This window comes from Periophthalmus magnuspinnatus, chromosome 7 (assembly GCF_009829125.3).
Source record: "Periophthalmus magnuspinnatus isolate fPerMag1 chromosome 7, fPerMag1.2.pri, whole genome shotgun sequence".
NCBI classification, from domain to species: domain Eukaryota; kingdom Metazoa; phylum Chordata; class Actinopteri; order Gobiiformes; family Gobiidae; genus Periophthalmus; species Periophthalmus magnuspinnatus.
The window spans coordinates 16,472,928-16,495,483 of NC_047132.1; the positions used below are offsets into that span (position 1 = coordinate 16,472,928).

Below are 22,556 nucleotides of genomic sequence, written 5' to 3' on the forward strand. Positions count from 1 at the left end.
TAACAGACAAAACGGCGAAATAAAAACACAGTGATCAGGTAGAGTGGGTTAAAACGGACATTTTAAGATCAAAATAACGAGCCTGACCACAGCAGTCGGAGAGAGAGAGGGGCCACCGTGTTTCAATACAAGGCAATTTGAACGAGATCAGGTTGCGCCCAAGCTAACTTTCTATTTTGAGCGCGGCGTGCTAACAGGTTTGCTATATCCATGTACAGTTTATGGTTGTGGTTCATTTTGTTTATTGGTAACACAATTGAATATAACAATAATAATAATAATGTAAAACAAAACAAGCATGACTCTGTGTGACTCTGGCCACATATTTCTAAACGTAAACCTGATTATCTTCATTCTTTGTTGTTATGTAATCCCTGCCTTTTATGTTTTAAGATGGACACAAATAACTCAATTCAATTATATGTGGTGTTAGGTGTGTTTCATGAACTATTTTAAAACTATTCTAATCCACCGTTCATCAGCTGCTAGTACGGCCCCACCCTTTTCCACCTAAAAGCACCAACAGAGTGTGTTTGCTGACAGGTGCGGCCCCGTCCTAACCTCCACCTGACTGGGGCTGACTCAAGTTCATAACATGCACTGATTTGTGATGCAGTAGTAGTGATTGTGGACATTGCAGTATAAGTGAAGTTATAAGCAAGACAGGCGTTTTTGTTGTTTCTTTTGGTTCATAAAAGGGCATTAAAGGTAATTACGGGATCTTTTAATAATAATAATACATTTTATTTATAACGCACTTTACATTTGACATCAAATCTCAAAGTGCTACAATACAAAAAGACTTTAAAAACAGAAGACAATTAAAAATCAATGTAAAAGCAATTTTACGATTTGTTTTATTTGAATTGTTTTAGTGGACATGATAAAAAGTCATAACAGTGCGTCTACAGTAGACTGCGATTCTCATCTATTTTATTAAGAACATGACAGAACACGTAATATAAGAAAACATGAAACGACAATAAAAAATGCAGAATATAATGCAAGAAAAAAGGCTGTGCTTTGAAGAATTAAAGCTACACTATGTTACTTTTCTGCTGGATAGTCCGTCACCTTCTTGTCTCCATGGAGATGATGTTGCTTTCCCGAGAATGCTTCAAAATTAGGGATGCACCGATCCAGCTTTTCAGTTCCGATTCTGATACTATCACTTTAAGTATCTGCTGATATCCGATACCTGATCCAAATGTGTTATGTAGCTGTTATTTAACTCTCAAGTAATTACAGAACAGTTTTGTGTGAAAAAAATCTGAAATTATAAAACTGTCTGGGCCGACTACGATCCATAAACAGCTGTTAACCTGGTTGGACATAGAAATCGATGAGGCTGAGTCGATATTTGGCAGCTGATATCTGATTCAGCAAAAAAAAATGTCAGTGTCTGCAACTGCACTGATATTTGGTACCAGTATTGTATCGGTGCATCCTCTACGTCAGGGGTGTCAAACACATTTTCACCGTGGGCCACATCAGCAAAAAAGCTTCCCTCAAAGGTCCAGATAACTACTTTTTGAACTTGTTAATTAACTGTCTCTGTATTTATTACTTACTTAGTTACAGATACTGCATATACATTTGCCTCGATGTAAAAATATGGCTGTGTAACTGCGTATCTACTAATAACATGACATTTTAAGACCATCATACCTTTTAATTTACCCCGTCGAGGGCCAAATAAAATAATGTGGAGGGCCGCATTTGGCCCACGGGCCTTGAGTTTGACACATGTGCTCTACGTCCATGGAGAGAAGCAGGTGACACTACAGGGCCACGATACAAGTATCAGATCTGTGGACACTGCTCATAGTATGGAAGAATGCATGTTTTTCAAAGATTAGATTTTGACAATAAACAAACCTGTTATGTAATTAATGCAAGTGAAACATTTCAGTTAAAACAATATGGAGACAAACGAAAAGTCCTACCCTAAACTCACTTTTTATATTTTCATAAAGCATTTTTTTATGTATACATTATCTGATTTGACCATGTATGCTAGAACACAATCTGACACTCTGTATATCACTGTTTGATACATACTCAGAGTTACCATTGATTGATTTGCATTGTATCGGACAATAGTTCAGCAAACAATAATTAATCTGTAGATACATTCTCTACCTAGTGATTTCTTTGTCTCTTTCTTTTGTTCTTCAAACCATAACACATTTATTTATGGTAGTGGCTGTATTTTACTCCTGGCATAACTTGAACCTACGTTTTGATTAGCATATAGGCTTTATTTATCTGAACAGGGACAGTGCACATTCATGAACATTTCTGTAAACGCGCCAGTTTAAACTACAAAGCACATTTTCCCAAGCAAACTGTAGAGACCCGACAACAGACCTACAGAAAACACAATAATATAAACATTAATTGACTTTTATTCTCATATTTGACTCATTTGCTGCAGTAAGACCGTCCACACGAGCCTCAAACTACAAGCGTTTTCACTGGCGCTGTAGCCTTAAATGGGTGCGCACAGGTCAGTGGAGATCAGAGCGAAATGCAGTTTTTCCAGTGAAGAGGCAGAGTCAACAGTTCGGAACGATCAATAACATTTGCCATTCAAACGGAGCCAAGAGTGACTGATGCAAAGCTCTATGCAAACCCACACGATGCTTAGAACATCACCAGCGGCTTCCCCTATTCCTCAACTATTATGCAAACCTATTGTAGCAGTCTGCAAAAACCATTTACATACGTTGTTTTTTTAAAAATAGATTTTATTTCAAATGTCCCATGTTAGTTCACTGTGGTCAGTTTGTAATTTTATTTTTTTTTCCTCGGCCTTTTTTCACAGAGAAATAAAAATAAAAACAAAACAATTACGTGAAAATTGTTACACCCATCCAAACGAGCTCTGAAATGCAATTGGACTTGATTTGAATGTGTCTGCTAGCATGATGCACTGCTAGTATCACATTTGAATAGGCCTGTCAGGATAAATACTATATCGACATCATCATTTATGGAGGTCAGTATTTATCATGTGTACTTTTTATTAGTACTAGTCAGGAACTTTTTGTTGTATTTCCTGTTTGATTTGAGCTGTAGAGGGATGAATAAATAACTTCTATGACTCATTATAGATACAAACTGACTACCAAAGTGTTTAGTTCTACTGTTTATTTCTTGCTGTTTTTGTTTTTTAACCATATTGCACATTTAGAATAGTTTTGGGGGATAATTCTTCTTTAGGGGTTTTGTGTCAGTGGCACAATTTGTTTCAGTTTTATCATTTATCGTCTATATTTTCTTCAGCAATATATCGTACTTCAAAATTTGTTATCGTGACAGGCCTTTATTTGAAGTTATTGACAGACATTAAGTAGGTTAACTATAAAATTGCCCATTCTCATTTGTTTTTCAATACTATTAAAATATGTTGATAAAAATGTGATATGGTAAATTAAGGACCAATATTTGATGACGTGCTAGAATTTTAAGTCATAATTTTCAATTTTTTTTTACCCTAAATAAAAAAAAACAAAAAAAAAAAAAAAAAAAAAAACACCATTCCCAAAATTAACTGTATAAACATGAATTATGTCATGTTCACAAGTTTGCCATATTAATCTGCCTAAAAGCTCTTTGAACCGACACTCTTTCAACAATGCCCCGTTTTGGAAGACCATATTGGGAAAAAAACATCACCATCGTGCCAACAGAGAAAGCATTGACCTTTTGTTTGACCTTTTTTTTGCATAGGCCCAGTAATGACAGGGATGTTAACCATAAATTAGGTCAAAAAATACTGTACTCTCCAGCTCCGTTTAAAACTATGTACATTTTAAGACTCTATACCCAATTTATACCAGCTTTATTGTTTATCGCCCTTTATTGACCGGTCCTTCCTCTCCTCTTCCTTCAGGCCTGGATTCGGACGAGTCGTGCGAGGGCGTGTCTGAGGCCAGTTTTAAAGATGCGGTGGTGTCCCAGAAAAACAATGGGGCGGTACCACAGGAGAACGGCATCAGGAAACACAGGTAGAGCTGCATTCTACTGCTGTTAAACACTATATATACACACTGACTGATACTACTACTGCTGACAAAGTGTATGTGTGTTTATGTGTGTGCCATCTTATGAAATATTGGCACAAGTTATGTAAAGCTAACCTCAGTACAGATTGCGTAGTAGAATGTAAACATTAGACTATTCATCTATCATAACTGGTTTGAAATTAGATTTGAATAGATTGAGTGGTAGTAGTAGTAGTAGTCTATGCTGGGTGGCTTTGTACTTGCACCTAAACATTTAATTTTCTTTTTTGTTTTTCTTTTTTACTTACTGTCAGAGTAACCACAGCAAATTGTTGGCAGATTGCAGCAAGAGCTATGGTGAACCTGATCATTTTAATTAGTAACTCGACCATACAACTCGCTATAAAACTACACAAATCTGCATTTTAACATCAGCAATTTTATCTGCCCCTCATCTATATTAAATATTATTGGCCTATAGAAAGTTGTGATTTCATCTGAAACTCAGCAATATAAATAGACGATAGATCGGGCCCAGTATCGGCCTTGGCCAGTACCTGAACCTTTTTCATTTTATCTTATATATTTATTTCTTATATTTATATAGATTTTTTCAGCAGTGCCCCGTGTGCCCAGGTGTTATTCCCAGTTTCTTCACAGTGCATCAAATGTGTCTTTATGAACAGACTCATGAGTGAAAATGGAAAGTAACAAATTATTTCATTTACCAGATAAATATATTTTGTTAGTATGTTTACAAAAGTGTTCAAGGATTTGTGACCTTTACTACAATGTAATTAAAATTGTACGGGCCTTACTATGGGTTTTAAAAGCAAAAGATCAGCATCGGCCTGAGCACAACATTTCAGAGGAGTACATTTCTCTTCAGAGGAGTACATTTCCTCTTGTGTTTGTGTGTACAGTTTGTAGCGATTTTAGAGATAATTTAACATTCCTCACGCAGTCTTCTGATTGTATCCAAGGCCGTTGACCTCTCATCTGTCCTCATACAAGATTAGCTGGGAATGTTTCAAAGCGCATCTCCGGTGGTTTTTAGATTTTAGTAACCGAATTTTGTAACCGGAGACTGCTATGTTCTAAAACAAGAAATGGGGGGGAAAAATCTGTTAATGTATAGATCATTGCACATAAAAAAATAAGAAATAACTGGAGGAATGATTTTTGTTAAAGTTTTAAAAGCATAATGGGTTAGTCTTTAGTCTGTTGTTGCATTTCGGACTTAAGAGTAACTGATTATTGGACTAAATTGCCAAGAATCTGGTTTTGGAATAGGTACATTTAATATTTTTTTTTCTTTTCAGGACGTCGTTACCTGCGCCAATGTACGCCAGGAACACTATCAGTGTGTGGAGTATCCTCAAGAAATGTATTGGCTTGGTAAGGACAGATTCAGCTGTAAAAATACAAATATACAAACATTTAACGCTTAACACTTATTGGTCACAACCATGTTTTTAAACTGTTAACTCTGTAGGTCAGACCTCTACAAACATGTTCTGAAATGCATGATTCGGGTACACTGGTACTGGTTAAGCTGTTCATATTTCCAACTTACAACAAAAAAAAACACTTTTAGTTAGCTGGGTTTAAGTGTTAATTTTGGCTGCAACAATTAATCGTAATAATTATGACTAGTAAACTATAAAAAAAAAAAAAAAAAAAATCACACATCATCCAGACTGTACAGATCCTAAAACAAGATCTAAAACAAAGATGGCAGCACTGTTAAACTGTAAAAAATACTGACGAAAATAATTGTTAGCTGTAGCTCCATACTCAAATGTACTTTTCAATAGGTCTGTTACAAAAACAAATTTTGATGTGTGATATATTGATGACAAAAATAGATGATAAATGATGATATTGACACTAATTTATGCCACTGACACAATAATCCAAGAGCAGATTTATACCACAAAAGTAACACTTTCTTCTAAATCTACACTATTGTTAAAAATCATGAGCTGCAATAAATGAACAGCAGGATGAAACACTTTAGTACTTATCTTTAATAAGTCATAGAAGTTAATAATTCAATCTTTTATGGCATAAATCAGCCAAAAAATGTCCTAGTAGAACAAAGAAAAAGTACACATGATAAATATTGACCCCAAATAAATATTTTTCCAGCTCCAGATAAGTCGATATGCTAATTATCCTGACCTACCTCTCACAATTTGTATTTATTTATTTATTTATTTTATTGTGGTGTTTTTCAGGAATTATCCAAGATCACAATGCCCATAGCGTTCAATGAGCCGCTGAGCTTTCTCCAGAGAATCACAGAGTACATGGAACACACTTACCTCATAAACAGAGCCTCCTCGCTGCCTGACTCTATAGAGCGCATGCAGGTAACTATATGCTCTTCACACGTTCTGTATTGCTGTATCCTCTATTCTGTCCTACACATGGTTTGTAAAAGTGCACGTTTGATTTTCCAGGCTGTAGCTGCCTTTGCTGTGTCGGCCGTGGCGTCGCAGTGGGACAGGACTGGAAAACCGTTCAACCCCCTTCTGGGCGAGACGTATGAACTTGTCAGGTGATTTATTAATGGAATAAAGTTGTTATGGTTTGCAGCGATAAATCTTCAAAACAGTCTGTGTTAGGGTCACATGATAAGCTATGCAATTTTTATGGATGGTGAAATACCGTTTATATTTCCACTTTTGCATGGCATTTAAATTGATTGCATGTTGGTCTGATATTTCATTGAACACTACAAACAAAACCAACACATTTTGGCACCAGCGTGGCAGTGTTCTGTTTAAATTGGTCATAAGTGTGTTTGTGTTAAGATTAAGAACATTTTCAAAAGCCAGAGAAAGGAGCACATCAATGTAACCGTGACTGCGCTGGATGAAAAGGAGCAACCCAACAAACTTAAAACGAAAGAATCCTGCACACCATTAATCCTTGAAAAAGTTTATTCAAATTAATTAAAATATTTACCTGTTTTAAACATGCTCATTTAAATTGAACTTTTACTTAATTAAAGCTTTTTTAAATTAACTTTTATAATTAACTTTTGCAAGGAATGAAGTTGTATTTCTTTCTCGTTATAAAAAAGCTAGAGCAAAAACATATCCAGAATCTCACTTGCCCACCAGTGGATGGAGCTGCAGGTATTAAATAAATCACTTACTTATTGAGTATTACTTGCGTACTCAATAAGTAAAGATGAAATGTAAAATTTAAAGGTACTCTGAGTTCTACAGTACTTTCAAAAAGATGATCTTGGTGTTGCCTTGAGCTGATCTTAATTCAAGTCTTGGCATTAGTTATAATGAACATGGTCGGATGCTCCCGAATCCAGACTCTGATTGCATCAACTTTTCTATTACTCTTAAATAATGAATGCACCGCAAATGTTTAATGCATGTCTTTGATCTCAAGTGATATTCATGAAAAACAATAATTCCCCACCCACAACAGCTTTCTCTGTAAAACGGCTTCAACAACACTTCAATGTAATAAACCACAGTGAGTTGATCTAAGCACTTGTGTTTTGTTTTTCAGAGAGGAGCAGGGTTACCGGTTGATCTCTGAGCAGGTCTCACACCACCCTCCCATCAGTGCCTTCCACGCAGAGAGCCTCACCGGGGACTTCGTCTTCCATGGATCCATCTACCCCAAACTCAAGTTCTGGGGCAAGAGCGTGGAGGCCGAGCCCAAAGGCACCATCACTCTAGAGCTGCTCAGGTCTGCACCACACGCAAATTCAAAATAAACTTCTTAGAATCAAAGTACTTGCAGTGACTGATTGTGAATGGTTTGCTCTCAATAAATAAAAAACATGAAAGTAAAATAAATAATATAGTAAAGAGAGAGACCAGTGATTTTTATTTTGATCCAATACCGAGTAATACTAATTACTCTTCTTTATCCACAAAAATGCCACAAAATAAATGCTTGTATTTTAATCAGAGCTTTTTTCACATGTTGTCAATGTAGTTAATTTTTCAGTCGAGTCCTACAATAACAAATATATATGTTTCCCTTATGTTTCAGGCATAATGAGGCGTACACTTGGAGTAACCCGTACTGCTGTGTTCACAACATCATCCTGGGCAAACTGTGGATAGAACAGTATGGGACAGTAGAGATTGTCAATCACAGGTGAGGAGTACCTATAGTGATTAGTACTTAGAATTTGTACTGAAGTAAAAGTGCAGTTGCAGGGCTAAAATGTACTCGGTTACAAGAATAAGTACTTTCTGTAGGTGGTACGTCACCTACATGAGTTTATAGAAATATCTTTAAACACATACATTGTATGCCATAGTGTATAAGATTTTGGCCAAAGGAACAACATTTCCATGGAAACGAGTTGGCATGTCACAATAGCAAATTTTGAAGTGTGATATATTGCTGCTATTGACGATAACCAATAATATTGCAACTAATTTATGTCACTGACACAATAACCTAAGGCTCTTTTACAGCTTATATTTTATCTTGTAACCAACCAAACGTTTCCTAATAGTGCAAAGAAAATGTTCGTATTGACCCCCAAAAATATTGCTCCAGCTTTCATATACTGTATTTAATCATAAGTTCATATAGTAATTATCGTGAAAGGCCTAGAGACAAGCTTTTAGGCCAAATAGGAGTCAGGTTTGTGGAGATGCAAACCCACTCATGGTAAAGACGTATTTTAGTCTGAATTACACATAAAACTACTACTCAGTATTACTCAGTGTACTGCTTACTTACTCAACTTTTAGTTACTAGTTGCAATTTTAAAAGCACAACGCCATTTCTAAACCACAATTCATGCATTCTTTGAGCCCTCGTAAATAAGAGCAGGTGATGCAGTGCTGTTAGTGTTTGTGGATATAGAGAGGAGCAGAGATGGTAGTGACCGATGTCTCTGGGACAATGTGCTGAACTCAGTAACACCTGTGAAAATGTGGCTAATTACATGTGCTATTACAAGTTTGAAAATGTCATTACAGTGACATGAGTAATTGTAATGAGTTCATCTCCACCCCTGCAAATTTGTGTTGTTAATATTTGATTAATTCTCTTTTAGCACTGGAGACAAGTGTGTACTAAACTTTAAACCTTGCGGGATGTTTGGAAAAGAGCTGCACAAAGTAGAAGGATACATCCTGGACAAGAGGTACAAGCGCTGGGTTACATTTCAAACTGTATTCAACACAAAATATCTGACACCATTTTCTTTGTCTGCAGTAAAAAGAAGCACTGCGTCATCTATGGGAAGTGGACCGAATGCATGTGGAGTGTGGACGCTCAGACATACGACGCTCACAAGAAATCTGAGAAGAAGGGAGACAACAAGAAGAGCAAAAATGTAAGTGTTTACCTAAAGTGGGATTAACCACCTAAACCTCCTGCAGCCAGGTGTTTGTAATCAGAAACACCTTTAATCACATTTAGTCTTTTGTGATGTCACCAACCACTTGAAATTGCACAAGCACAAGCACAAACTTAGATATAGGCATTTTTGCTGCAGATTTACCTAGTTTGTACTTAAGTTGCCAAAAAATAACAAGGATCGATAGATGCTGTTAAAACATCATATACACAGTTTAGTAGCAGCAAAGTGGGTTTAGTGTTTAGTTCCACTTTAACTTTACAGAAGTGTGTCAGACTTTTATTTAAATTAATATATATTTATTTTTTTCTAAATGACATAACTGTGTTGAGAAGGAGAATGAGAAAGAAATAAGTAATAAATAAGTAAATAATAAGACAATATATTGTGGAAATAGAAAAAGAAACGGGTTGATTGACTTACTGTTTAAATGTAGATGTGATAGGCTCCGCCTCTTTATCGTAAGAAATTTAATTGGCTTGTTATATTTGAATAATGGCTATGTGACATTTTTGAACCCTATGTACATGACCAGAGTCTGAATGTTTTAAACAATCGTAAGTTAGTACAGAACAGTGGGTGGAGATATGGGTTAAGTGAAAACAGACATTTTCTGAATGCTCCAGCCTTGAATGCAGGAGAGTAATACACTCAAAGTTATATTTTAATTGATTCAAGCAACTTTGAGTAATTCTGTAATGATGAAGGAAGGAAGATTATTTTGTGGCTAAATGCTCATAAAAGTAAATTTTATATTTACATTTTCAAGTTATGTCAAATACAGTTAAAGCACATATGAGGAGTGGGAGGAAGTAATCACTTACATAGTCCCACCCCATGGAGGGGTGATCACATGTAGTGACTGGGAGGATAAAGTCTATTCAAGCCTCGTAGTATTCTACCCCTACAAACTGTTAATTGCTAATACCAATTGTTATCTATATGTCTATATGTTATTTTTGAAATGGTAGGCACAGTATATAAACTAAAGATATATATTGGAGTACCTCAGAGAGAAACTGACTGTGTTTGTGCCTGTCAGGACGAGCCGGAGGGGGCAGATGATGATGCAGATGACATGCCCGAGGTGCAGGAGACTGTGGCTGTGGTCCCAGGAAGCACTCTGCTCTGGAGGATAGACTCCAGACCCCCACACTCTGCTACAGTCAGTACTATACATAACAGACAGATTTTGTCACTAGCTTCTATATTTTGTGTGGTGTCGCTTAATTTCTCAGTCATTTCAATTGGTTTGTTTTTTTAATTAACCTTTTATTAGCTCACAAAATCTACATTCTTGATCTTTTTACAGATGTACAACTTCACCAACTTTGCAATGGCTTTGAATGAGCTGGAGCCAGGGATGGAGGCCATTTTAGCTCCAACTGACTGTCGCTTCAGACCAGACATCAGAGCCATGGAGAACGGCAACATGGGTAACAATAAATAATTTGTAGATATTAGATTTTGCAATCATAATTGAGAAAATTCGAAAATTCTCACATCAACTTGTAGAGACTGAATATACATTACTGATACAGTGCTGCCATCTAGTGGTGCATGCCTTGATACTACATTTAAAAAGTTATCAGATTACTTTTCATATTTTTTTTTAGGCATTATCAGTTTAAGAACATGAATGGGTTGCAGTACATAAAGTCATAATTTCTATTCTATTGTAATCAGTAATATTGTTTTGTCAGATAACTTTAGATACTATATCCAAGAAAAAATCTCACCAGCTCTCTCAATTTTTTTACAACGCTAGTTTTGAACTCCTAAGCAATATTATGAAAGAATTTGAGATTAGCCTGCTTGGAGTTATCCCAATTTAAAACAAAGCTACAAACTCCACTTGCAATACATTCATATTAATCTTCAATTCCTAAATGTATATATGTTGTTTTGTTCCAGATGAAGCCAGCAGAGAGAAGGAGCGTTTGGAGGAGAAACAGAGGGGCGCTCGAAAAGAGAGGAACAAGAATGAAGAGGACTGGTCCACCAGGTATGTGCAGTATCAATTTGTACATTTACATTTACATAACTGCCAAAACCCGCACAGGTGTGAAGAAATCCAATTAATCAGATCAGATTGAACATCTTGCCACTCATCAGATCACTGAAATGTCAGACAGATTGTGTCACGTCTGTCTCCCCATACAGTCATTACAGTCAAGCCTTAGTATTAATCTCAAAATGAAAATAAAATTGTTCTTAATCCTTTCCTTTAGTGGACAAATGTGATATACAGTGATTCCCTAGCACATTTGTTATAGATTATGTTCCACTAGTGCTGCTTATTTATGTAATGTCATAACATGGTGAAGTTCCTATTGTGAGAGATGGAGAGCAGGTCAGTATTTAACATTTGCATTTCTTTGCAGTTTGTTGTGATTAACACTTTTCCTTATTGAACCACATGGAACAAAAATGGCTTCAAGTAAAACTTTTCTATCAACAAAAGTACAAAGTTATACTTCACTTAATTAGATGCAGACCACACACAGCTGACTTTTTTTTTTTTTTTACTTCAAGAGCTGTTTATATACATCTGTACTGCAGCAAAATTCAACGGGAAAAATGGATACTGTACACCCACTTTAATTTCAAATGTTTAAACAAGAGATTCAACACAAAAACAGAAATAGTTTTTTACTGACAGAGGATACTGTTAATTTGTAAAGCCCAAAATTGATCATTGACAATTTGAAAATCCCAATATGGTTTAAAATTTGATTAATTGTACAGAAATACTTAAATTATTGTAATATTGTCCTCATTAATACAAATAAATCTAAACCTATTGTACTTTTGTATTATACATGTGTCTTTTCTTCACAGGTGGTTCCAGATGGGCACAAACCCGTACACAAACAACCAGGACTGGATCTACTCTGGAGGGTACTTCAGCAGGAACTACCAGGATCTCCCTGACATTTACTGAGATTTTACCCCTAACCCCCTCTTACTAATGTCTGCTCTGGGACAGACGTGTTCTAAAATTAATGAATGATAATAATTCAAGCATTCTTCATCAAAACTACATCTCTGAACTTCTACAGCACAATTCTCATTTTAACCAGCGGCAATGAAAGACAAAGGGTTAAAAGTCCAGTCAAGATACTCCGTCATATGGTCAACACTGGGAATCAACTGAATGGATTTGCTGAAAAAGAACCAATCAGGTATTACATTATAACGACTTGACTTAAACTGATATTTAACTTAACAGAGCTACTATGACAGCAGAAATATTACCGTAGATAAAACAAATATAAACTGTGACCTGAACAACACAATTTATTTGCTATAAATTATGTCCAGTTCTTATGCCGTTCCTAATCGGGACCAATCTAGGTTGAATATTCTTCTGATAGATACCTACCACCCAAAACAGTTGAAGACTGAAGATCCCCCAGGGGAGATGAAACTAATCCAACACTAAACAAGGACTAAGCCACGACTGAGCTAGGACTAAATCAGGTCTCAAGTACCTCTGATAAATGTTGATCACTACAGGCCAAGAACACAAAGACACAAGAGCTAATCCAGGTCTAATCCAAGTCTCAAGTGCACCTGAGAAATACAGACCAAGAACACCCCACAAGAGCTGTAAACCAGGACTAAACAAAGTAAGACTAAAGTAAGACTAAAGTAAGACTAAAGTAAGACTAAAGTAAGACTAAAGTAAGACTAAAATAAGACTAAAATAAGACTAAAATAAGACTAAAATAAGACTAAAATAAGACTAAAATAAGACTAAAATAAGACTAAAATAAGACTAAAATAAGACTAAAGTAAGACTAAAGTAAGACTAAAGTAAGACTAAAGTAAGACTAAAGTAAGACTAAAGTAAGACTAAAGTAAGACTAAAATAAGACTAAAATAAGACTAAAATAAGACTAAAATAAGACTAAAATAAGACTAAAATAAGACTAAAATAAGACTAAAATAAGACTAAAATAAGACTAAAATAAGACTAAAATAAGACTAAAATAAGACTAAAATAAGACTAAAGTAGGACTAAAGTAGGACTAAAGTAGGACTAAAGTAGGACTAAAGTAAGAATAAACCAGGACTAAGGTTGGACTAAACCAGGACTAAGGTTGGACTAAACCAGGACTAAGGTTGGACTAAACCAGGACTAAGGTTGGACTAAACCAGGACTAAGGTTGGACTAAACCAGGACTAAACCAGGACTAAACCAGGACTAAACCAGGACTAACCTAGAACTATACGAGGTCTGAAATACCCAACAAGATCTGAACAAAACTATTTCTAAACCTAGTCGTCTAGCTACCACAAGTGTTCAAATCCACTCATAGGGACTACCTGTTGTACTTTATCAATGAATGGTGGCAGTAGAATGTTTTACCTGATTGGTGTCAGATTTCTAGCCCACCCTTCACTACACTGCTTTGCTGAAATTAAGTGAAGAAAGAAGATGGTAAAATGGACATTGATAACTTACCAGCAACACTACAGTCTGTAACAAAGATGTCCTCTACTTCAAAGTCTATAGTCCAACTCTAAAACATAGTACAGTGCATCAAGGACTGCAAGTGTGTAGATGACTAAAGTGAATTTTAAAAAGCGAAATGCTTAATATAATGATTTTTCTTTGGTTAAAATTGGAAAAATTGTCCATAAACTTAAAATAATCCCATGAATGTCTCTGTGAATACATTTGTTCATGTGTAAACTTGTACAGACACCTGAAGCCATATTAACTATAGGAGCGAGTGGAGAATGACGACACATGTAGGCCTGTCACGATAACACATTTTGAAGTGCGACTAAATGTAGACGATAAACTAAATGTACAAAATTGTTAAAAAATATGAACTCCAACAAATAAATTTAAAAAAGAAAATGCAACACTAAAATAATTAGTGTCTATAATGAGTCATAGAAGTTCATAATTCCACCATCTACTGCTGAAATCTCCTATAGTACAGAAAACGTACCAGATATTTTCCACTAGTACAAAGAAAAGGTACCACAATAAATACTGACCCCCAAAAATGATGATGTCGATATAGTATTTATCGTGACAGACCTATACACATGGGCAGTAAATAGAGGTGGACAAGTATATAATAGCAGTAGATTGTTACTTCGATTAAAAAAATACAAATTATACATCTCAAATTATGTTTTTTGATTAGTTAAAAGTATTGTACCTGATTTGTACTCTTTAAAAAACTGTGAAAACCAGAACTAGTTCATTTTAAACAGTTTGCAGTGATCTAACATTATTCCTCTTTTACTTTATGCATTTTGAACATCCCACTTATTCACTGCAACTTTCAGAGACCAGATCGGGTTTTTGATGCCACGGTGTAACTAACAACTAGCATGCTAACCGCACACTTTGGAAATAGGGTCTTTTTCAGATGATTTGAATTCAGAATATTATGATTTGACTTCCAGGGCTAATTTACAAGGAGTGTCTTTGACCCTTCTACGTTCTAGTGCTTAAATATCCCCCAATTATTCATCTGTGAGTTAATTAATTAGTTTATTATTGCTTTGTTGAAGTTTACAAGTTCTGCTTTTGTCCACTACTATTCACTGTCCACAACTATTCAAATACTAAGCTAGTAAATATCATCCTAGCATATGTAAAATATTGTACAGAATGGGCCAATGGCAAAACTGCATTAACTCTTAATATAAACACCTGGATGAATGTCGACGCTAATGCTAACCCTGTAATGTAAAGTCCTTAGCGGATCCATGACTCTAGCTTTAGCTTCAGTGTTTTAAGACAATATAGACTGTAGATGGTGCTGGCTTCACTGAGCAGGACTCGTGTTTAAAAATACTCCCTTAAAATGGCAGGATTTGTAATGAAAGTTTCCCATCTCGTAATGTCATTTGTTGTTTTACTTTCCAGGTCATGTACTATATTTGAATGTGTATGTTTACAGAGACCTGTATAGTATGACTTGCCCGTAAAGAAGCAATGGCTAAAGGTAAAGTTACATATTCTGGAAACAAAATTCAGCCCTAGCATAAACTAATTGCGTGATATTTACATAATGAATATCCCCATACATATATATTTTTATTATGCCATTGTCAAATGATAATACAGCAATCCTTAAAGGTCCTATATTGTGCAAAATGGCATGGCAGCTCTTAGCCATGTTGTAATGCTGTTACCTCCTCAAAAACATACCTGGACTTGTTAAACATGTGTGAATGAAATGAAACACAGCCGTTTTTGTTGAGGAAATGACATTATAACCACAAAATGGCATAATATGGGCCCTTTAACAAATGCGTTAAAACTAATATTGAAGTATTGGATGGATTTAAAGGCGCTGTACCTGATTTTTGACTCTAATACACTAGTTGTTTGTACCACTGCAATCCATTTAAATTGAACTAAAAAACAAAACAAAAAAAGAAACAAAGTTATTTCTCACTTGCCTTAAGCAAGTAACATCCCATTTTGCACATCCTAATTATTTACTGCAGTAAGTTTTTTGTGCTTTTCACCACTTTCATTGACCAGAGTGGAGTTTTGCCATGACGGTAAAGCTAACAGCAACTAGTATGCTAACACTCGCTTTCTGATTATTGGACAATTAAATGCTTTATAATTAGATGCAGACAGCACGCAGCAGACTTATTTTGACCACAAGAGCTGCTTATAAAATATATGTGTAGGCAAGACAAATTTAGCTCAGATACATGGGGAAAATTGGGTACAGGGCCTTTAAATAATTAAACATGTCCAGGAGAATTAATATTTGAGAGAAGGCTGAAATATGAAGTGCTAAGCTAATACTAGAATTACACAAATTTAAAAACATGTTTGTAGTGCTCGTTGCAACCACTCAAAGTGTGCTTTGACACTGATTCATTGTAAATCCCCAAATTATCTGTAACATGCAGTTCTAACTTCTACCATGTGACACCGTTAATTTCATTGTAAAGATTTAAACAGTAGTACAGTACTGATACATAATTATGTGTAGCTCAACCAAGCTAAACATATAAACAGACTCATACAGAGCAATTACCCTTAATATGAGAATGTATTGAATGATGGATGGAATGTCTTTCACACTTGTCTTTGTCCCACTAAATTAATTTGTGTCCAAATATATATATATAAAAAAGTATGCTGCCACAAGTTATTCATCCAGCCCATACAATGTCAGCAACTTTGCTAAAAAAAATAAAAATAAAAAATATTTGAAAATTGCCAAAAGTGGCTTTAATTGTGATAAGAATTTAACTAATTGTGGATACCTCGTAATAATTTGTAACCTTTAGTAATACAAATGTACCTATTGCTATATGTAAGTACTTAAAAGTCAATCACACTTGTTACTAAAAATATTGTTTAAAGAGGGGGATTTATGCAAAATCGACTTTTTGGAGCTTTCCACCATGTTATAACGTTGTTCCCTTTTCAAAAACATACCTGAACAGGTTTTAAATATCCATGCATGTTTGAGTAATCTAGCGATCTCTTCCGGGCTACAGTGTGATTCTGTCCAATGCTCAGTCCACGAGCTCACTTCATCCATGCTCTCACACAGCATTTTTTTCATAATTGTACAAAAGCAGGATACAATACAATACGCTACAACTTCACAAACCTAATTCGATGTGTAGTAGTTTCATTAGCAGGACACAGTGATCTAAATATGTAATGTATTAGCAATTAATTCCCCATAGAAGTGTAACACCCCCTCTTTAACAAAAGTTGCTTGTGCCATGTGAACAATTTCTCAATACATGCCGTTAAAACTGATAATTATGAGTTATTTTTGGCAGCCAGAACCTTCATGTGTTGATTTGAGTGTCACTCTATGCAACTGTCTTGATGCTGTAGCCTTACGACCTGGTCAAAACTCACTACAAACGTCGTTGAAATCTTCTGTTACGCGTAGTGCCTGTTTTGTTTATTGCCATTCCTTTTTAAATTCTATTATTTATAAGGTTTTATGAATGAAATGCTTGTCCTTTTTTCTTTGGTAACGTCTTAAAATGTTAAAATGTTAAACGCTACTTCCGAAATGAACAAATGTGCTTTATAGTTCATAAGTAGAAGGATTTCATTTTGAAAAGTTGAAAAGTTGAAAGTTTGCAATGCAGTCACTATAATAACGACAAAACCGTAACCATAACAAAGTCTACTGCAAAATACTCAATAGTTTTCAATCCAATCCCCAAAAATTCTTAAATTGGCTTTTTTAACTACACAAATTTACTTTAAAGTGGATTGGTAGCTCATAAAATGTACTAAAATGAAATTAAAGGTACCCCATGTAGCTTTTCTGGTGGGAATCTGCTACTTGCTTGTTTCCATGACGATGTTCCTGCTTTGCCTGGACTGTTCCACACTGTTACTTATTATGGGATCACCTCCACAGATCTGACATGTGACTTTACCTCCATGGAGAAAAGCAGATGACACCAACAGGTCGATGCGTTTAATGCCATACTGTGTGACATTCTAGGCAAAGCAGCACATGGAGATGAGGAGGTTGGGACTGTTGCCACACTAATGACCATTATTATAATAAATAATTATAATTTAAAAAAGTGTGTTATTGGCAGAAAGGGCAAAACATAATGAGATTTGAATGTTTCTAACTTCTTAAAACAAAACGCCCTCGTCTGTCCTCGCTGTATGTGAACTGTATCATGTCGATGTTAAGTGTACCCGAGTTGCACAGAGGTAATTACAAGTGAAATAACATATTATTTTGTGCAATTGATTTATTTTTATAGTATTTAAAACATTTTGGTGGGAACATTGTACCAGATGTTTTATTTTGAGGTGGGGGACTGTACTGTGGACGGCTTAGGAGATTAATGAATGGGGAAATGTCTACTAATAAAAAAAAAACTAAAAAAAAACTTTTTAGCTTGTGTCCTTTGTTTTATTGTTAATAAAGTCATTTCTAACACTTGACTAATGGATCACAGGTTTGATAAATGATTGTAAAAAACAATAAAAAAGTGATGAATGGCCCTCACGAGGGTGCTGTAGTTGGAGAGCTGCATATCAATCCTGATTTGATATTTGTTTCAATACTGCCACTGTCATGTTGGAGATAAATGTGTCTGCTCCATTAGCACTTTGCAGGGGGCGCTGGCGCATTTTTAAACAAAGGAGTAATATGTATCTCATTATGTTTAAGTCATCCAAATACACAAATTCTGCATTAGGTCTGTTTAAATGTTATGATGTTCACAAAAATTAGAAGGAATTTTGGGTTTCCAAAATGGTAGATTCTTGGCAATTGTATGTAAATAAAATTTGAGTTGACCTCTATTTATTTATTTATTTATTTATTTATTACTCCCATGAAAAGAATTCAAGACAAAACCTTGTAACATGCACCTCAGATTGAAATTTTACATACCATCCATCCATTTTCTTCTGCTTTACTGGGGTCGTAGAGGCAGCAGTTTCAGCAGGAGGCCCAGACTTCCCTGTCCACACACACTTCCTCCAACTCTTTTGGGAGGATTCCGAGGTGTTCCCAGGCAAGCCGAGAGACAATGTCCCTCCAGTGTGTCCTAGGTCTTCCCAGAGGCCTCCTCCCTGCAGGATATGCCCGTCCAGGGGGCATCCTGAGCAGATACCCGAGCCACCTTAGCTGGCTCCTCTCAACACAGAGGAGCAGCGGCTCTACTCGAAGCTCCTCCCGTGTGACTGAGCTCCTCACCTTATCTCAAAGGGAACGCCCACCCAACCTGCAGAGGAAACTCATTTCGACCACTTGTATCCACAATCTTGTCCTTTCAGACATTACCCAGAGCTCATGACCATAGGTGAGGGTAGGAACGTAGATTGACCGGTAAATCGAGAGCTTTGCCTTTCGACTCAACTCCTTCTTTTTGACAACAGTCTGATACAGCGACCGCATCACTGCAGACGCTGCACTGATCCACCTGTCATGTTACATACATCATTTCATATTGGTAAAAATGTATTTTCACATCTGAAATGTAAGCCTGTATATTATAGACTGATAATAGTCAATGATATGACGCATTAGATTCCGTGTGATGTGAGTATCTATGATAGAGAATGATAAAAAAAAAAAAAAAAAAACATTGCCATAGCAATTGCCAATAAACAAAATATCCTGTTTTCAGTGATGAAAAGTCCTCAGAATTTCGCAGATAACAGGAAGCTGAAGCCCATGAATATGTAGACCTCAAAAACTGTATGGATTTTACCACAGGGGGGCAGTGTGAGCTCAGAACATCAGATCAGACAAGCTACAGTCTGTAAATGTAACACTGTTTATTCTAATTAAATGTCGAAACGTATTTTAAGCATTAATTAAAAAACAGAACACTGCAACTGAATAAATGCAGTTCCTTCCACCAAAAAAGTTACATTTTACATTTTTAAGGCTTTTTTTTCCCCCTGATTTACTCATTTGTTCATTGTCTAATTTAGTCTTTTCACACATCTGAGATAAAAGCAAACAATTAAATGAATATATTACATCATTTTAAGAAGCGGTTGTGTAGTTCAAAAGCCGTATATAGCTCTACAATTGAATCTTGTTCAGAATTTATTTCCTCCAAACACTTTAGCGCCTCACAGGGGAACTATTTTAACAACTGCCAACTAGGCTACTAGGTTTAAGGGGCAACCTGTCAGGAGCAGGTGGTGATTACAGAGTGCAAGAGGAAACAAACTCCAGCACAGGGAGAACATGCAAACTCCAAGGTCCCATGGTGTACTCAAATAAACTAGATTACCTCTTTCTGCCTTTTGTTTAGCCACTGATTCTGCAACGGACGCTAATAACTTACAGACTATAAAGGCAGTAACAATAACATTTTGCCTTTGTTATTATGAACTTATTATATTAGATTATGACACATTTATGGTCTAGCAAGAGAAAATGACCTTTATTTTGTTCAGGTAAAGTAAAATGTGATGTGGAAGCTACACTTAACACAGACATTTTGCTTTAAAAGTACTCTGTGCATCACCTACCTTGCATTTTTTATTCCTGCAAAAAAAAAAAACCCACAATCAATTCTTACTGCATATTGAGTCACGTCTCCACTGATCTGACCTGTAACTTAGCCTGATAGCGCCACCTGTAGTAATATTTTCATCTATATAAAACTATTGTGGGGTTAACATTTGTGTTTTTAAGTATTTTGACAATTGAAACTAAAGCTCAGTCACACTTTCCATTAAATAAACAAATGATATAAAATACAAGTAGACACGCTGTTGCTTTCTGTATATGTCTTTTATTTTCCTGATTGAAATGTATTGTCTTATTTGTCATTCATCACATTACATGGCATGATGCACCAGGTCTACTACACCCATTTACAGGATACACAGAACATACACGAGGTTACGATGGACAGGAAGTTAGCTCATTGCACTTACAACAGTGAATGGAACATCACTTACAACTCTTATATTTTCACCCCAGCCCAATGGGTTATTTTCATTCAATATATATTTTTAAATTTGTACATGTCTCCATTGTGCGAATCACCCTCTCTCTCCTTGACCATTTTCCAGAACAAAATTAACTCCCCCCCCCCTTGGAATTTCATGGAAGCCTGGATATTTTGTTATTTTCTTTCCATTTTTACAAACACAACATGTATAGAAACTCTACACAATATGACCAATATCTTTTGAGGATTTTTATAATATATATTTAAATTCTTCAAAAGGGTCCGCACGAGCCAGCCACATACGTACAGCGATGCGTTTCCGATCAGTTTTCCACACAAAAAATGGGATCCTTGTGCACTTATGTGGTGTGACGTATTATTTTTACATTTTATTATTCAAAGTGGACTTTTATTTAGACTATTTTTGGTATTTACACTGGAAAACTTTAAATGATCGCCCCCAAATATTTTGGAAATAGGACAGGGAATTGTGTCATGCAGTTGCATTACAAGTGAAGAATGGACCGACACCTCCTGATGGTTTGACATACAAACATAAATATTATATAGAATTTTATTTTTTTTAAATATGGATTTGTTTGAGCATTCTCTCTTTTATACAACCTCTCACCTAAAAACACTTACTTTAAATATACTTTATAACATATTTATAGACTTTGTGTGTAAAATCCGGCTACAGTAGGTTTGGCTATAGAATTAACTGTCAGTATATAGCATTAGCATTAGCCACTACACTGTGCTAACTATACAATATGCTACCACATTCTCCATACACAGCCTGGGTCATCAAAAATATTTTTATTTAATATTTGTAAGGTAATAAAAGATGTAGAATGTATGTTAATGGCTCTATGTTATATAAAATAAAGTATTTTTTGCATTCAAATGATTCATAATGTGTTGCTAACGACAACAAGATATGCACAAACTGAACAGTGCTCCATCATTGTTATATAATTTCACCATCTCATTCTCTTTCAACAAATATCTATTCTATATTATTTCCTATTTGTTTCTAAGGAGTTCCTCAAGGGCCGTACATGCCCTCATCAATGTTTACAATAACACATTTTCTTCTATACAAAAAAAAAAGTTCTATTCAAGTGTATATATCACTTTTAACTTTGTAATATATGTTATACTGCATTTGTAAACATTTGTTATTAATTTATGTTATAAATTACAACTAAGACTGACAAAAATGAAGGTCCATATTTGCAGCTTGTATTATTTACTCCAACAATTATAAGAAAAAAAAGTAAAATGAATCTTTTCAGTCTAAAATATAAAAATATCTCTAATTACTTACGTTCAGAATTTAAAATTGAAGCAATACTCTGAATCTAAAACTATTGCCAAACCTCTAAAATGTAGACTTATTGTAAAGCAATTTGGAAAAAGTAGAAACCTAAGACATTCAACAAGAAATTCAAGTTTCAATGATTATAATAAACTTGCATGTTATTTTTCATTTGTGCTTAAAAACCCTTGTAACCCAGGCTGTGTACTCGCTGCGCCTCTGCTATGGCCCATACTGACGAGTTTGTTCCAGGAAATAGACAGAGACTTTCCAGTGTTTAGACAGAGACGGTGACTGGCTGAGGGCAGTAACATGATGGCTTTCTTCACACACCAGTATATTAGATTATAAAGCCCTTGCTGCTATGCATATTTGACTCATTGGCTCCATTTACAATGAAAGGAAACACTAGTTTGTAATGCATTTGAACAAAGGCTTATTG

At 35.4% G+C, this 22,556-nt stretch overlaps 1 protein-coding gene across 2 annotated transcripts in view; it reads left to right on the plus strand.

Moving 5' to 3' along the window:
• The window catches only part of osbpl2b (oxysterol binding protein-like 2b), a 49,546-nt gene extending 31,306 nt beyond the window's left edge, over window positions 1–18,240 (plus strand). The window contains exons 3-14 of one of the 2 annotated variants that reach the window (XM_055223222.1): window positions 3,899–4,013; window positions 5,333–5,408; window positions 6,251–6,385; window positions 6,476–6,573; window positions 7,551–7,733; window positions 8,043–8,150; window positions 9,067–9,156; window positions 9,228–9,348; window positions 10,415–10,537; window positions 10,685–10,808; window positions 11,287–11,377; window positions 12,214–18,240. In XM_055223222.1, the coding sequence (XP_055079197.1) occupies window positions 3,899–4,013; window positions 5,333–5,408; window positions 6,251–6,385; window positions 6,476–6,573; window positions 7,551–7,733; window positions 8,043–8,150; window positions 9,067–9,156; window positions 9,228–9,348; window positions 10,415–10,537; window positions 10,685–10,808; window positions 11,287–11,377; window positions 12,214–12,316 (1,367 nt within the window). In that variant the 3' untranslated portion in view covers window positions 12,317–18,240. The remainder of the gene's footprint in view (window positions 1–3,898; window positions 4,014–5,332; window positions 5,409–6,250; window positions 6,386–6,475; window positions 6,574–7,550; window positions 7,734–8,042; window positions 8,151–9,066; window positions 9,157–9,227; window positions 9,349–10,414; window positions 10,538–10,684; window positions 10,809–11,286; window positions 11,378–12,213) is intronic. The other variant, XM_033969894.2, reaches the window with a different exon arrangement.
• The last annotated feature ends 4,316 nt before the right edge of the window (window positions 18,241–22,556 follow it).